The sequence below is a fragment of the Rutidosis leptorrhynchoides genome, chromosome 8, assembly GCF_046630445.1.
Source record: "Rutidosis leptorrhynchoides isolate AG116_Rl617_1_P2 chromosome 8, CSIRO_AGI_Rlap_v1, whole genome shotgun sequence".
NCBI classification, from domain to species: Eukaryota; Viridiplantae; Streptophyta; class Magnoliopsida; order Asterales; family Asteraceae; genus Rutidosis; species Rutidosis leptorrhynchoides.
In genome coordinates, this window is record NC_092340.1 from 41,892,391 (window position 1) to 41,907,609 (window position 15,219).

Sequence of the window (15,219 nt, forward strand, 5' to 3'; positions counted from 1 at the left end):
TGGTTTTGTGACCATATTTGGTGACTTTAGGGTGTGTTAGTGTGTTAGGATTAATGGTGGGACGAACTTTCATGTTCGGGTCATCTAAATCCGAGCCACGAATCACCCGTTACGTCTAAAACACGATTTTGATTGAATTAAAGTTTCAAGTGGTGTCATGGCTGATCACCATGACTTGTGGGCTGTTCTTGGTGTGTTCTTGAGTGTACCGAAGTGTCGGGTGGTTTGATTAGGCGGAGATATATGTAAGGCTCGCCGAAAACCGACACCCGGGGCTCAGGATACGATCCGATGAACTTTTGATTTTAAACTTATGATTAATTATTAAACTTATGATATAAATAATGAATTTCATTATCATTTAATTACTTATGATATAAAAAGTAATTATTATAATTTAAGACTTATGATATATATTTATTATATCATTTAATTATTACTTATGATTTAATTAACATTTTAATTAAACTTATGATTAATAATACTTTTATTATTAATGGAAAATACTTATGATAAGTATTAAACTTATATTATAATATTATTATTATAAGACTTATAATAAGGATTAATTAATTATTATAAGGCTTAGTTATTATTTAATTATTATTTAATTATTAAATACTTATGATTTAATAATTATAATTAGAAACTTAAGATATGATTTAAAATTTATTATTAATTAATAATACTTATATTATGACTAATATTTAATTAATTAATTAAATACTTATGTTATATTAATTATATCATTTAAACTTATATTAACTTTAATAATTCATTTTAATTTAATTAAACTTATGTTATGACATAATTGGACATATTTAAATTTAATAAACATTATAACTTAAATTATTATTACAACTTACACTTTTAAAATTAACGTTGACCATGTTTGACCAAGGTTGACTTTTGAGTTGACTTTCGGTTGACTTTGACTTTCAGTTGACTTTTGTTGACTTTTTAATTAAGGAAACTTTCCTAACTTATAAACTTTCCTAAAATAGCAACTTTCTAAATTTGGAAACTTTCCAAAAATAGAAACTTTCCAAAAATAGAAACTTTCCAAAAAATAGGAACTTTCCAAAAATGGAAACTTGCTAAAAATAGAAACTTTCTAAAAATAGAAAGTGTGTGTCCGTAAGCTGTTCCGATCAAACCGATGCATATTGAGTATTGTTCTATGACTACTTGCAACATGTACAATAGCTATCATACTAAGACTTGACCTAAGTTAGTTATTTATATCGACCTGCTTTATTTATAGGTCGGCGTTGTGATCATTCATGATCACTGTACTCATTTGCTGTTCGCTTAATTGTGTTGATTACTTCGTTACTATTAAGGTGAGTTATAGTCCCGTTTTTACATACTTTTCAAAGTATATTTTTGGGATGTGATTACCTGCATTTTATTTTACGTTTAGACACAAGTGACAATTAAATTTAAATTATTCATTGTGAGTTGGACAAAAATATTCCCTAGTCTGGTAACTGTAATCATTGGTTTCTACCGGTGAACGCGAATGCTACGGATAGATCTATCGGGTTTGACAACCCCATTTCGAGCTAGTCGTGCTAGCAATTTATAATCGGAATGTTTAGTACTTCGTATTTTGTTGTAGATACACTGTCCAGTGTATATTATTATTGTGTTGGCAAGGGTAAATAAAGGGTTAAGTGGTTACCAGGTGGCTCATTGATAATGGAATAATGTTTAATGTTTTCTAACATTTTTAAATCTTGTGGTCTAAAGTTTATTCAATTATCTAAACCTATAATTCACTCAACCTTTGTGTTCACAGTTTATTCGCATGGTTTCACAGGTACTTGAGTTTATGTGATGCTTCCACTGTATTTAGAAGAGTCTGCATGCATTTGGGCAGATGTTAATGAAACAATTTATGAAATCTTGGCTTGCATTTGGTTTTTGAATAATTAATACTTGTGGGTTGTTGACAATGTTTTGTGTCAACTTTGGATTATTATTATGTTGGGATACTTTTAAACTACATATTTTTGGTATGCTTTCCTTTTTGGGAAACTTTTAAAATAAAAGAATGCAATGTCATTTGTTAAATTTATTTAAGTTTGATCAAGCTGTGGGACCAAGTGACAGAGCCGTTAAGTGTATTGACGGGGCCATCACACGACCCCAACAGCATGAGCAATGTCTGGGCTAGTATGGGCAAGATAGACGAGTTTTCCCACGATCCCTTTGGTATTGACCTCGATCAGCTAAGCTAGAATTTTCTTCCATATAAAGTGTTTGATTTGGAATCATCGGAGTGTCAGCTGGTTTGCAATCGATCATACATGTTTCAGCAAGAAGGTCGAGTATGTATTTCTTTTGACAAATAAAGATCCCCTGACGGGATCTCAAGACTTCAATCCCTAGGAAGTATTTAAGACCGCCCAAATCTTTCATTTCGAATTCTTTAAACAAATTTGCTTTTAACTTTGAAATTTATTTTTGATTGTTCCCCTTAATAATCATGTCATCAACATAGATTATGAAACACGTGATAAGATTATTTCTTCGTTTCAAGAAAAGTGTATGATCCGAATTACTTTGTTTGAAACCGTATTTTTTCATTGCTATGGTAAACCGCCCAAACCAAGCCCTAGGAGATTGTTTTAAGCCATAAAGAGATTTTTTAAGATGACAAACTTCCCTTTCTTTAAAGGTAGACGTGAATCCGGGAGGTCCTTCAATGTACACCTCTTCCTTGAGTTCTCCATGTAGGAAGGCATTTTTTATGTCGAATTGATGAAGTGGCCAATCTTTGTTTGCTGCGACTGAGAAGAGGATTCTGATCGTATCAATCTTGGCTACTGGTGAGAAGGTTTCTGAGTAGTCAACCCCATATGTCTGAGTATATCCTTTTGCAACGAGTCGAGCTTTATATCTTTCAATGGTTCCATCGGCTTTATGTTTGATTGTGAACACCCATCGACATCTAACTGGTTTCTTTAATTCTGGAAGCATGCATTTTCCCCATGTGTTGTTAGTAATAAGAGCTTTCATTTCGTCTTCCATTGCCTTTTTCCAGTTGGGTGATTTTAGGGCTTCCTCAACAGTGTTTGGAATTTTTTTCAGAGTATATCGCGGAAGTGAATTGTTTTGCTTCATGTGATAGATTACCTTTGGCAATGTTCACCATTGGATATCTTGACTTTGGATTTTCTCTTTCGGGAGAATACCTTTTTGGTGGAATTCCCCGGTTAATTCTTGGAGGGAGAACATATTGTTCCTGTGGAGGTTCGGGTTCAGGTTCAGTTGGTTGATCGGGTTAACTTTGTTGGTTAGGTTGTTCCTCAGTCTGACCTGTATCCTGTACTGATGAATCCACCTCATTTTCAAGGTTAGTAATAATAGGTTCAAAGGATTCAGAACTGACCTCAGTCGTATTGGGAAGATCACTGTCGGAAGTACTGGTAGGAGGGTTACTATGAGTCACTTCTTCAGATGACGGCAAATCTAGCCAACTCACAGAGTCACCTGATTCTGACTCCCCCTGACTTGTGTGTTGGGTATAGTAGTACTCAGTCTCCAAGAAGTCGCAATTCATAGAGGTGAACATATGTCTCCTTTTTGGACTGTAACACCTAGACCCCTTTTGATTAATCCTGTAGCCGACAAAGACACATTTTTCAGCACAAGGGTCAAGTTTAGTTCTTTCCCCTTTGGGAATATGAACAAAGACCGTGCATCCAAATATTCTAGGTTTTAGAGTAAGGTTTGACGGGGGTTTGTAAAATTTAGCAAGAGTTTCAAGGGGATTCTTATACTCTAAGGCTTTGGTTGGAAGTCTGTTAACAAGGTAAGTGGCAGTAGCAAGAGCTTCGGGCCAAAACGACCTCGGAACATTTGACTCTATCATTAAAGCTCGAGTAATTTCAAGAAGGATCCAATTTTTCCTTTCGGAAACACCGTTTTGTTGGGGAGTATGAGGGCACGAAGTTTGGTGAATAACCCCTCTTGTGTCGCAAAAAAGTTTCATTTGAGTGTTGACAAATTCTCCGCCATTGTCAGATCTTAGAATTTGTATTTTAGTTTTAAATTGTGTTTCAATCATGGAATAAAAGGTTTTGAATTTTTCAAATACTTCGGATTTGTTAGTTAAAAAATATGTCCATGTCATTCTCGTGCAATCATCAATAAAGAGTACAAAATATCGAAGGTTATGCCCCCATTTACCCTTGTGGGTCCCCATACATCAGAATGAACCAAGGTAAAAGGGTGATCAGATTTAGAATCACTAGTTTTAAATGAGTTTTGATGGCTTTTAGCCAAAATACAAGTTTCACATCAATAACTTTATTTGAAAAAAGATTCGGAAATAAAATCTTTAAATAACCAGCAGACGGATGTCCTAGACGTCTATGCCACAACCAAGCTTGTCTATTAGGAGTCCCATGATCTAGCATGATTGTATCATCTTGAGTGACTTCATCCACATAGTATAACCCATCCAATTCAGTACCACGACCAATGATCTTCCCGGTCCTGATGTCCTGCAAGATACAGAATGTTGGGTGTAATAATATGGTGCAATTAAGCTCTTTGATCACGTGGCTAACGGATAAGAGTTTATGTGACAGTGTGGGGACGTAAAGGAAATTTTTTAATTTTAACGTTGGTGATATTTCAATAGCCCCTCCTCCCTTAACTTGAACACTTCCTCCATTAGCCGTTTTAATTTGAGTTTTATTTGGTTTTAACTCCAAATAAAAATCAGTTTTATCAAATGTCATGGTGTCGGTGGCACCACAATCGATAATCCATTCCTCGTTTTTTATTTTGTTAGACATAACATTAGCAAATGAAACGTCGTTAGTCGAAAAGGACATGTTTTCTAAAAAAATTTGACACTTAGGGTTACTTTTGTGCTCATGGGACTATTCAAGATATTCATAATCTTTGGGGGGGTCTATTGGGTAAATTTAGATTAACTAGGGGTTGTTTTTTGTCAAGAGTTTCACAAGAGGGGTTAATTTCTAAAGGGAAATTAGGTGAGGGGTCTTTATGCAATAAATGATACTTATTTTGGGTTAAATAACCCGTCTCCTCCCCATCCGAATATTGAACGGGTTTGAATGTAAACCCTAACCCTAACCCTAATTTATCTCCACCTGGGGAAGATGATGCAGGTTTTTTAGCCGCCATCAACCCAAATCCTCCTTGAGCAGTGGTGGTACCGGAGTTGGTAGTCTCTTGATTGCCTCTGGTTGCCGTCATTCCTGCTGCCATTGATGCTTTTCCCTTTTTGTAACCATCGTTCCACCATTCGGGATACCCAACCCGTCGAAAACATTGATCTTTGGTGTGCCGTTTCATCCCACATTCTTCACATACGAGATTATCTTTATCTTTGGATGAAAGGTAATTTGATGTACGCTGGTTTTTTGAATACAGGCCATGGCCATCGGTCTCTTTAGTTTTAGATGCAGGTGCAATTAACCCAGAGGCTATGCCTGAGTGGTTTGTGGATTCGATCTTGTTGTTAAAAATATTCTGGTAAGCATTTTCTTTCCTAATTGTAGCATATGCTGCCTCAACGGTTGGTAAGGGTTCGATTCGAAGCAATTCCCTTTTGATATTATCATGTTTGTGATCCAGAGCATTTAAAAATTGAAAAAGTTTTTGCTTTGATCTGATATTGTTGTATTTGATAATATCATTTGGGTGTTCCATGGGGTTTGGATCCCTTGTTTCAATCTCACCCCAAATCCCTTGTAATTTTAACCACAGATCGTCGATTGACTTACCTTCTTGCTTAATGTTGTTTGCTTTGACGTGTAGATCAAACGTTTGCAACTTATCTTTGCCTGAACTGTAAGTTGTGATGAGGGCATTCTAAAGAGTCTTTGCAGTTGGGAATTGAGTAAGATTGCTTGCAATTTGTGGTTCAATGTTTTGAATCACCCACCAAAAAATAACCAGGTCATCTTGGTTCCATTTTTGATTATCACTTGCAGGTGGGTCTTCTGTGAGATGTTTAAGGAGGGTCTCGGATTTGCCTCCGATGGCAACCTTAATCATCCTAGACCACAATGAAAAATTGAAATTGTTGAGGTTAACATTGATTTTCAAAGAATCTGGTAACCTTTGTGTTTGATTGTCATTATTGGACTGAAGTAACCTAGCTGTAAGACCCGAATATTTTATTGTACTTATATGTGTATAAGTTATTCAAGTTGTGGGGTTTAGGTTGTATTTAATTAAAAGGCAAAAGAAGCTGAACTGGGCATTTGGCGCGCCGCGCCATTACGGGCTGACAGCTCACTTTGTTTTTAATTAGATATTTTGAGGGCAATTGGGTAAATTCACTTGAGGGCCGACCTTAAGGCCCTAGATCAGTTTTGGGGAGCCTCATAACTCTATTTTCATCTACTTCACTTCTTCCAATTTAGTTTCTAGAGAGAGAGAGAGATTCTTAGTGAGGGAAAACTTGAATCAAGGAAGAAGGAGGCGATTTCGGATCAAAGTGCGGGTATTAAAGTTGTTCATCTTTCCTCTAGCTACGTTTTGATCATAGTGGTATGCTCTAATCTTGATTTCCTTATTTAATTTGTGAAAGGGTTAGAGTTAGGGTTAATGATGAACTTAAAACCCATTTGTGGGTGAATGGGGTGTTTTTGGATGAATTTGGGTCATGAAGACTCAAAGATGACTAACTAGGGTTTTCAAGTGTTAGATTGATGATTATGAACTTAATTGGTTAGTTAAAGTACTAGAACACTTTAATGATATGTAAATGGGTGTTATTGGGTATGGATGACCCAAATGGGTGTGTTGACTTTGAAATTGGTCAAATGAGTCTTTAATGACCTAAGCGGCCCAGCAAGTATGAAAACGAGTTAGCCTTGTGACCTAAGTGTGTTTTAAACCCATCTTGACGAATGATTAGGGTTTTGGTGTGTGTTGACCCAATTTAGGGTTAAGGGTGCAAATGGGTTGAAATTGCACCTTGGGTCAAAATGGCTTAGAATGGTGAAAGGGTTTGGTTGACCGACTTGATTTTGCGTTTGATTATATGTATAATGTGATAGGTACGTTACTTTGAGGTTTCACAAGCTCGGGTATCTTTTCACAAGACTTTGAGGTGAGTGGAATAATTATATGCGTATGTATATAATGTATCTATTTGTTGTAGCGTGAAATGTGTAGTGTCGAGGTGCTAAGACACCATGTTTCACGTGAAGAGTGTAGCATCGAGGTGTTAAGATGCCACTCGGGTGTAGCATCGAGGTGTTAAGATGCCACCTAGGAGTGTAGTGTCGAGGTGTTAAGACACCACTCTGTAAATTAATGAGTGATGCATCGAGGTGTTAAGATGCCACTCGGGGTGATGTGCCGAGGTGTTAAGGTGCCACCCTAGGGGTTAGTGGTGCGAGGTGTTAAGTGCCCTAACGGATATTGTGAACACCGATGGCATTTTCGCGAGCGCCGTTCCCTTGTATTATTGGTTAACCATGGTTATTTGTGTGGTAAGCATATTATATTATTCGAGTTATATTTATATGCGGTTGTTATGCTAGCTTGTGGTATTGGAGGTTTATAGCTTGTTATTGCGACGATAAGCTAATTGTGTTTGTTAGCATGTTTGCGGTTTGTGTAAGTGTATGCAAGTAGGTATAATTATATATGTATTCGTATAATTATTGCATTCACTAAGCTTTGCTTACCCTCTCATTGTTTACTATTTTTATAGGTTCGGTTGTGGACAAGGGTAAGGGAATTATCATGGATTAGAGATCCCGCTTGTTGATTAGGGGACGCTTTTTGGAAGTGTTAGTTCTTGGAGTTTGACAGATTTGGGTAGTTTAATCCCAAACGCCATGCTCGTAGTGTAGTTTGGTACTTAAACTTTTTGGCGGTCGAAACTCATATTTTGTATTAAACTCGTAAAACGGCCGAAGTGGGCCCCGCTTTGTAAAACTTATTTTACGTTTGAATTGTGTTAGTTTTACATATTTGAATGTGTGGTTAAAAGCGTGTTGTCTAAAAATGTCGGGAACTGGTCGATCTTTTTCGCATTTTGAGACTTTCCGGACAGACCCGAATGGCGCGCGGCGCGGCCATCCTGGCGCGCCGCGCCAGTTCACTGTGCAGCAAATTTTTTTTTATTTTGTATTTTGGTCGCGGTTTGGTTTGGGTTGTTACAAGTGGTATCAGAGCATGGTCTAAGGGATTTAGGCGACTTGAGATAGGTGCCTAGGCTTAGACTTTAATGTGTATGCGCTTTTTGCGGGACTTGTAGGAGACGGGTCGGACCAGGGATTTGGTTAGTGCTTAGGTCTATGTGAACTAACCTTGCACTAATCGTTTTGTGTTGTTTTAGCAATCATCAAGCGAGATAGACGTTGTACTAGCAAGTTAATGCGACGTGCTCGCGTAACAATGATTAGCTACCATTGTTACGGATTCAAGATGTGTCAAACAAGCAATGTACGACGAGTATCAACCAAGATGGGGCGGTGTGGTATATGTATGTCGTTCCTTTTCGTTTCGTTGTTTAATCTATATGCATTCTTTAGAATGAAGACGGAAGATGGAACCGGAACGGACGCGCCTATTCATGAGGGGAAGGATGAGTTAACATTAAGGATTGAGGCGTATTTCGAACGCTATATCTTGATTTTCGCCAACAAGGTTAAGCAAGTTCTCCAAGAGTCGTTCGAGGGAATAGTGACCGAGATGGTCCGAGACCAAGTGCCTAAGGCCGTGAAGGAAGAGTTAGAAAAGAGGGTTCCTAACCCTCCAGGTGACGGTGACGAAGGAGCAACTATGGGGATTGAATCTCATGCTCCAAAATTTGCTGATCACTCTTTGGGTAAGAGAAAGTTTGAATCAAGAGGTGCTCCTAGTAAAAGGGCGAGAAGTACGCCCGGAGGTGTTGAAAAAGTGAAGAAGAGGAGTAAGACAGGTTATGGGCCTACGTGCTTTCGGTGTAGAGGACGAGGTCATTTTGCACGGGATTGTACGAGTGTACCTTTAAGCACGATCAAGTGCTTTATTTGCCAAAAGAAGGGACACCGTAAGTCGGAGTGTTCCGAATCATTTGTAGATTGGGTTAGGAGGTTAAAGCGTGACTATCTGATGATCAGTGGAGCGCAAGGGTCCAACGATGATGTTTCAGGTATTTTCATCTTTGGTACAAATATGCCTTATTATTGTTTATTTGTGCCGATGGATTCGTGTATGTATTGGGGACTTAAACTTTGCTTCGAGATCTATTTAGACTCAAGTGAACTCGGTGAAGATTCGGTTTGTTGATGGTTTTGATGATAGTGCACCAGGGTAGCGCCTGAGTCGTTGACTCATGGAAACGCGCCCTGGGGACGAATGCATAGTGGTAATATGTAGTATTGATACGGGTGACATTCCTAATGGAAATACCATATGATGACATTTGTATTAACGGACGAGGGCGTAAGACTTGGTGCAACCAAGCATTTCTTAGTGATAGGGTAAATGAACCCACTAAGCCATGAGAACGAACTTTGGCGTTAGGTTGTGAGCGCGTGTTCGCGTTTGTAGTGAAGTGGGTGAAACCCTTGAGAGCATGTGTGTATTGTTGACCGGATGCTTTCGTAGTGGTAACGGGTAGAAAGGATTTGATAGTTGGAAAAGTCTACCTTGCGGGTAGCGGTAATTTCGTTCTAAAAGGATACGTGTTATGTTGACATTGTGTCATCACTTTAGTGGCGCAATCGGGTGACGGTAGATGTTAGTATTTATTATTATCGAATTGAGCTCTCGAGAATTCAGGAAGAGGGACCGACGCCAAGTATGGTCGTGTACGACGGTAAATGGCGAAATCGTTTGACTTTGTAATCTTGACATTTTGATTTAGGAACGGGGTTCTACGTTGGGAAGTTGGTAGTGTTACATCAAAGAAATTGTGTCGACTTTATTAGGATTTATATTCCTACCGAGGAAGCGTAATGGGATTTGAGAAAGGGTACGATGCCTCATTGTCGTATACTTTGGGTAGTAGTTACAAAATAGCCATTTTGTGTACTACGAGGAAATGAGATATATGTGTTTATTTGGGGTCATCTCTATGTTGATCGCGTTTGACTTGTGATAGGTGAGGAGGGATATCCGGAAGGATTAACTCTTCGTTACCACCCTTGGTTGTGATGTATGGCAAGCGGCTCTCGGGAAGAACCGTTACTTGTATATTTACGATTTTAATTGCCCGTAGGAATTGTGCACATAGCCGTTTTGTGCACATGGTTGTGAGTAATAGTCGGTTTTACTCACACATTGGTATTAATAGTGCGGTAGCCGTGTTTCACTCACATATTGTTGGTAGTGTTGCAATAGCCATTTTTGCGCACTACGGATATATCACGATAGCCGTTTTTGTACACCTTGAGTTTTGTATTGAATAACCTTCTTATTGTTAGTATTGAAAACTACTGGTTGTATACGTCGGTGGTTCGGTCATGAGGACCATGTTGTGTGACTAGTGATACAATAGCCGTGTTCTGATCAAATACTTGCGGTAGATGCGTATTAGCCGTGTATGCGTACTAAGAGGAGTGTTAGGTGGAAGGTGTGTTAGGTGGAAGGTGTTATCCGTAAGGATTCGTTTTTACTTGGCCTTCATCTTTTGGGTTGTTGACATTAGGTTGAGACTTGGTGGTTTTTAGCATTGTACTTGGTAAGGGTACGCTAGGGGATTGATATCTTGGCACGAGATCGGTTAAGTTCTTCCCGATATAAGGGATTGAGCAAACTTTGTGCTCGGAATTGTGGACTTTAGTAAATTACGGGTGACAATTTGGTTATTAATGTTGACTCTTAGAGGATGATTGCCTAGAGAAGTTGGAAGAATACGTGATGACTTCGCGTATTCTAAGTGATCATTATAGACTTCGGATGTTGTGTGTATTGCACGTTTCGAAATGCGTGCAAGTGTGTATTTAGTTATTGGAATAATCTTCGAATTAATGATTAATTGACGATTCGATTTCAATGGCAGTTTTGTGATTGTGTGGCGAGTGTTGTACGCTCTTGACGACCACTCTTTTCTTTTATGATTTTGGGGGTGTATGCGGTGTGCCGTTCTAGAGGCATTTCCGTTAATCGCGTTCGTGTGCGAGTAGAGTCTTGGTGGTTAACTATCCTTATGTATGTAGGTAACCGGGTTAATGGTTAGGACCAAGTTGGAAAGGTGTAAGCCTTGGTGTTCCAAGCGCCTCCTTAGTGTTGAGATGGAATATAAGTAGACTAGCTATGCGGCCTAGGTGGATAGTGACTAGCAGGTGCCGCTAGGAAGTCATGGGTGTCGAGCCGTAAGGTTCGTTAGATTTGTGTGACCGCGTGTAGTTAGGTGACGTGTGACATCAGGAGTAGACCCTGTAAGGTTCGAGTCTGGGAGACTCGGTGTTAGTAATCGGAGTTGGATAACACAATGTCAGGTGCCTCCTTATACCTACTAGTGTAACTTTTGACCCCGACGATGTGATTGCTTTGATTTTGGGTACCGGTGAGAAACCCGAATTTACAACGGTGGTATAGTGTGATGTTTAGTGAGCGTTGACACTCAAATGATTTGAAAGACCGAGGTTCGAATATCTTATAGCGAGTCCTTGGAAGGATTATTTAGTATGACCAACGCCGGAGAATGCGTAAAAGTTCCTATCTAGTAGACTTGATGAGCGAACGGGTGTCGCTCATTTAGGAAAGGAAAGCTTCGATGGTCTTCGAAAAAGTCCCAAGTTGGACTTTGGAGTTAATTCCGAAGGTAGTTAGCGACGTGAGACGGTATGGCGAAGTTCCCGATAGAGGGATTCGAGAGATTTTCGAAAAGTGTCGGGATGATTCCCGAATATCCCACGATTGATAGGCGTGACGACAATGATTGTCAGTGGATTGTACTACTTTTAGGACGAATGTGGAGTGTAGGGTACGAGTTTGGATACTCGGCGTAAGAGCAAATGGTTGTAGTTATTGTGTCTCGTGGGTTGATTACCCGATATCGTGAAATGATGGAGTGCTATGGCTTTTGGAAAGATATATTATGATGTTTTCACGGTATATTTCCGAGTGAGTGGTGAGAATTTTGATCGAATGGAAGTGTGAAGTACGGTTGTTGTATTATGATGCGTTAGTGTACGAAGTGAGAACCCGGATGAGAGATTGCTACAAGTGTAATTCTGCATTGGAGACGGAAATGTTCAAGGTAGAGTGCTTAACTTCTAGTATTTGGTGCGGATCACGAGGACGTGATCCAATCTAAGTGGGGGAGAGTTGTAAGACCCGAATATTTTATTGTACTTATGTGTGTATAAGTTATTCAAGTTGTGGGGTTTAGGTTGTATTTAATTAAAAGGCAAAAGAAGCTGAACTGGGCATTTGGCGCGTCGCGCCATTACGGGCTGACAGCTCACTTTGTTTTTAATTAGATATTTTGAGGGCAATTGGGTAAATTCACTTGAGGGCCGACCTTAAGGCCCTAGATCAGTTTTGGGGAGCCTCATAACTCCATTTTCATCTACTTCACTTCTTCCAATTTAGTTTCTAGAGAGAGAGAGATTCTTAGTGAGGGAAAGCTTGAATCAAGGAAGAAGGAGGCGATTTCGGATCAAAGTGCGGGTATTAAAGTTGTTCATCTTTCCTCTAGCTACGTTTTGATCATAGTGGTATGCTCTAATCTTGATTTCCTTGTTTAATTTGTGAAAGGGTTAGAGTTAGGGTTAATGATGAACTTAAAACCCATTTGTGGGTGAATGGGGTGTTTTTGGATGAATTTGGGTCATGAAGACTCAAAGATGACTAACTAGGGTTTTCAAGTGTTAGATTGATGATTATGAACTTAATTGGTTAGTTAAAGTACTAGAATACTTTAATGATATGTAAATGGGTGTTATTGGGTATGGATGACCCAAATGGGTGCGTTGACTTTGAAATGGGTCAAATGAGTCTTTAATGACCTAAGCGGCCTAGCAAGTATGAAAACGAGTTAGCCTTGTGACCTAAGTGTGTTTTAAACCCATCTTGACGAATGATTAGGGTTTTGGTGTGTGTTGACCCAATTTAGGGTTAAGGGTGCAAATGGGTTGAAATTGCACCTTGGGTCAAAATGGCTTAGAATGGTGAAAGGGTTTGGTTGACCGACTTGAGTTTGCGTTTGATTATATGTATAATGTGATAGGTACGTTACTTTGAGGTTTCGCAAGCTCGGGTATCTTTTCACAAGACTTTGAGGTGAGTGGAATAATTATATGCGTATGTATATAATGTATCTATTTGTTGTAGCGTGAAATGTGTAGTGTCGAGGTGCTAAGACACCATGTTTCACGTGAAGAGTGTAGCATCGAGGTGTTAAGATGCCACTCGGGTGTAGCATCGAGGTGTTAAGATGCCACCTAGGAGTGTAGTGTCGAGGTGTTAAGACACCACTCCGTAAATTAATGAGTGATGCATCGAGGTGTTAAGATGCCACTCGGGGTGATGTACCGAGGTGTTAAGGTGCCACCCTAGGGGTTAGTGGTGCGAGGTGTTAAGTGCCCTAACGGATGTTGTGAACACCGATGGCGTTTTCGCGAGCGCCGTTCCCTTGTACTATTGGTTAACCATGGTTATTTGTGTGGTAAGCATATTATATTATTCGAGTTATATTTATATGCGGTTGTTATGCTAGCTTGTGGTATTGGAGGTTTATAGCTTGTTATTGCGACGATAAGCTAATTGTGTTTGTTAGCATGTTTGCGGTTTGTGTAAGTGTATGCAACTAGGTATAATTATATATGTATTCGTATAATTATTGCATTCACTAAGCTTTGCTTACCCTCTCGTTGTTTACTATTTTTATAGGTTCGGTTGTGGACAAGGGTAAGGGCATTATCATGGATTAGAGATCCCGCTTGTTGATTAGGGGACGCTTTTTGGAAGTGTTAGTTCTTGGAGTTTGACCGAGATTTGGGTAGTTTAATCCCAAACGCCATGCTCGTAGTGTAGTTTGGTACTTAAACTTTTTGGCGGTCGAAACTCATATTTTGTATTAAACTCGTAAAACGGCCGAAGTGGGCCCCACTTTGTAAAACTTATTTTACGTTTGAATTGTGTTAGTTTTACATATTTGAATGTGTGGTTAAAAGCGTGTCGTCTAAAAATGTCGGGAACTGGTCGATCTTTTTCGCATTTTGAGACTTTCCGGACAGACCCGAATGGCGCGCGGCGCGGCCATCCTGGCGCGCCGCGCCAGTTCACTGTGCAGCAAATTTTTTTTTATTTTGTATTTTGGTTGCGGTTTGGTTTGGGTTGTTACACTAGCCAATTGGCTGGTTAGTTCAGTAATAAGCTGGTTGTTGGGATTACTGTCTTCTTCAGACATTGTTGGTTATTCGAAAAAAGATGAATATTATGAAAAAACAGATGTAAAATGATCCAGGATCATTAACAATGCTCTGATGCAATGTTTGAATTGATAAAACAATGAGAAAAGTATTGATCGTTTTATTGATTGCTTTGAATTGATAAAACTAGAATTGGTGCTTTTATCATTTACAATGGATCCTATTTATACAAAGGAGACCAACGGCTATATGCCTACAAGAATGGAAAGAAATTTTCTATCTTTGGAAGGCTGGCTGTATTGATCCATACGTTGCTGTATCCTTGCTTTCATTTGAGGGAAATGATGATAATTTTCTGATCCCCAAAGTTTACAATATTTACACTAATTTTGATTTCTAACACCCCGAGACTTCTAAACGTAATCCACATGAAACACGCTAGGGATGAGGCAAAAACCTGTGAAATGTCAAAACAATTATGCAAGACCATCAACACTCAAACCATCCAAGCAACCTATGACAATGATGACCAACCCCGCCACATCTTGGAAAAACACCAAAGCGTGTAACTTAAAAAGAATAGTCAACCTAAACCGTACAGTACCATTGCCTCCAAAGGAATCGCCATAGAAAGTCACAAAACTCAATAACACAATTTCCTGGAAATCCTAAAACACCCAACTCGAATCCACTCCTAGAAAAGGGAGAACGAGCGACAAAGTTTTTTGCGCTGCTCCAATATCGCCAAAAAAGTGGATCTAAACGTTAAAATATTCGCCTTTATGACCGGCATTTGGGTACACCTAGCAATTGCGGCAAGATTTTGTCAAAGATGTCACCGCAAATGAGTAAATTGATTATCTTTTTCATCTTCTTTCCATTTACTTTTGGTCAAATGTTGAAA

At 39.0% G+C, this 15,219-nt stretch overlaps 1 protein-coding gene across 1 annotated transcript; it reads right to left on the minus strand.

The window, feature by feature from the left end:
• Window positions 1-4,193: 4,193 nt before the first annotated feature.
• On the minus strand, window positions 4,194-6,042 carry LOC139863346 (uncharacterized). The gene is made up of 3 exons (XM_071851983.1): window positions 5,930-6,042; window positions 5,061-5,833; window positions 4,194-4,855 (listed from the first exon to the last, which is right to left on the minus strand). Exons 1-3 carry the CDS (start codon window positions 6,040-6,042, stop codon window positions 4,194-4,196), a joined length of 1,548 nt encoding a protein of 515 aa, XP_071708084.1.
• Between the last annotated feature and the right edge of the window lie 9,177 nt (window positions 6,043-15,219).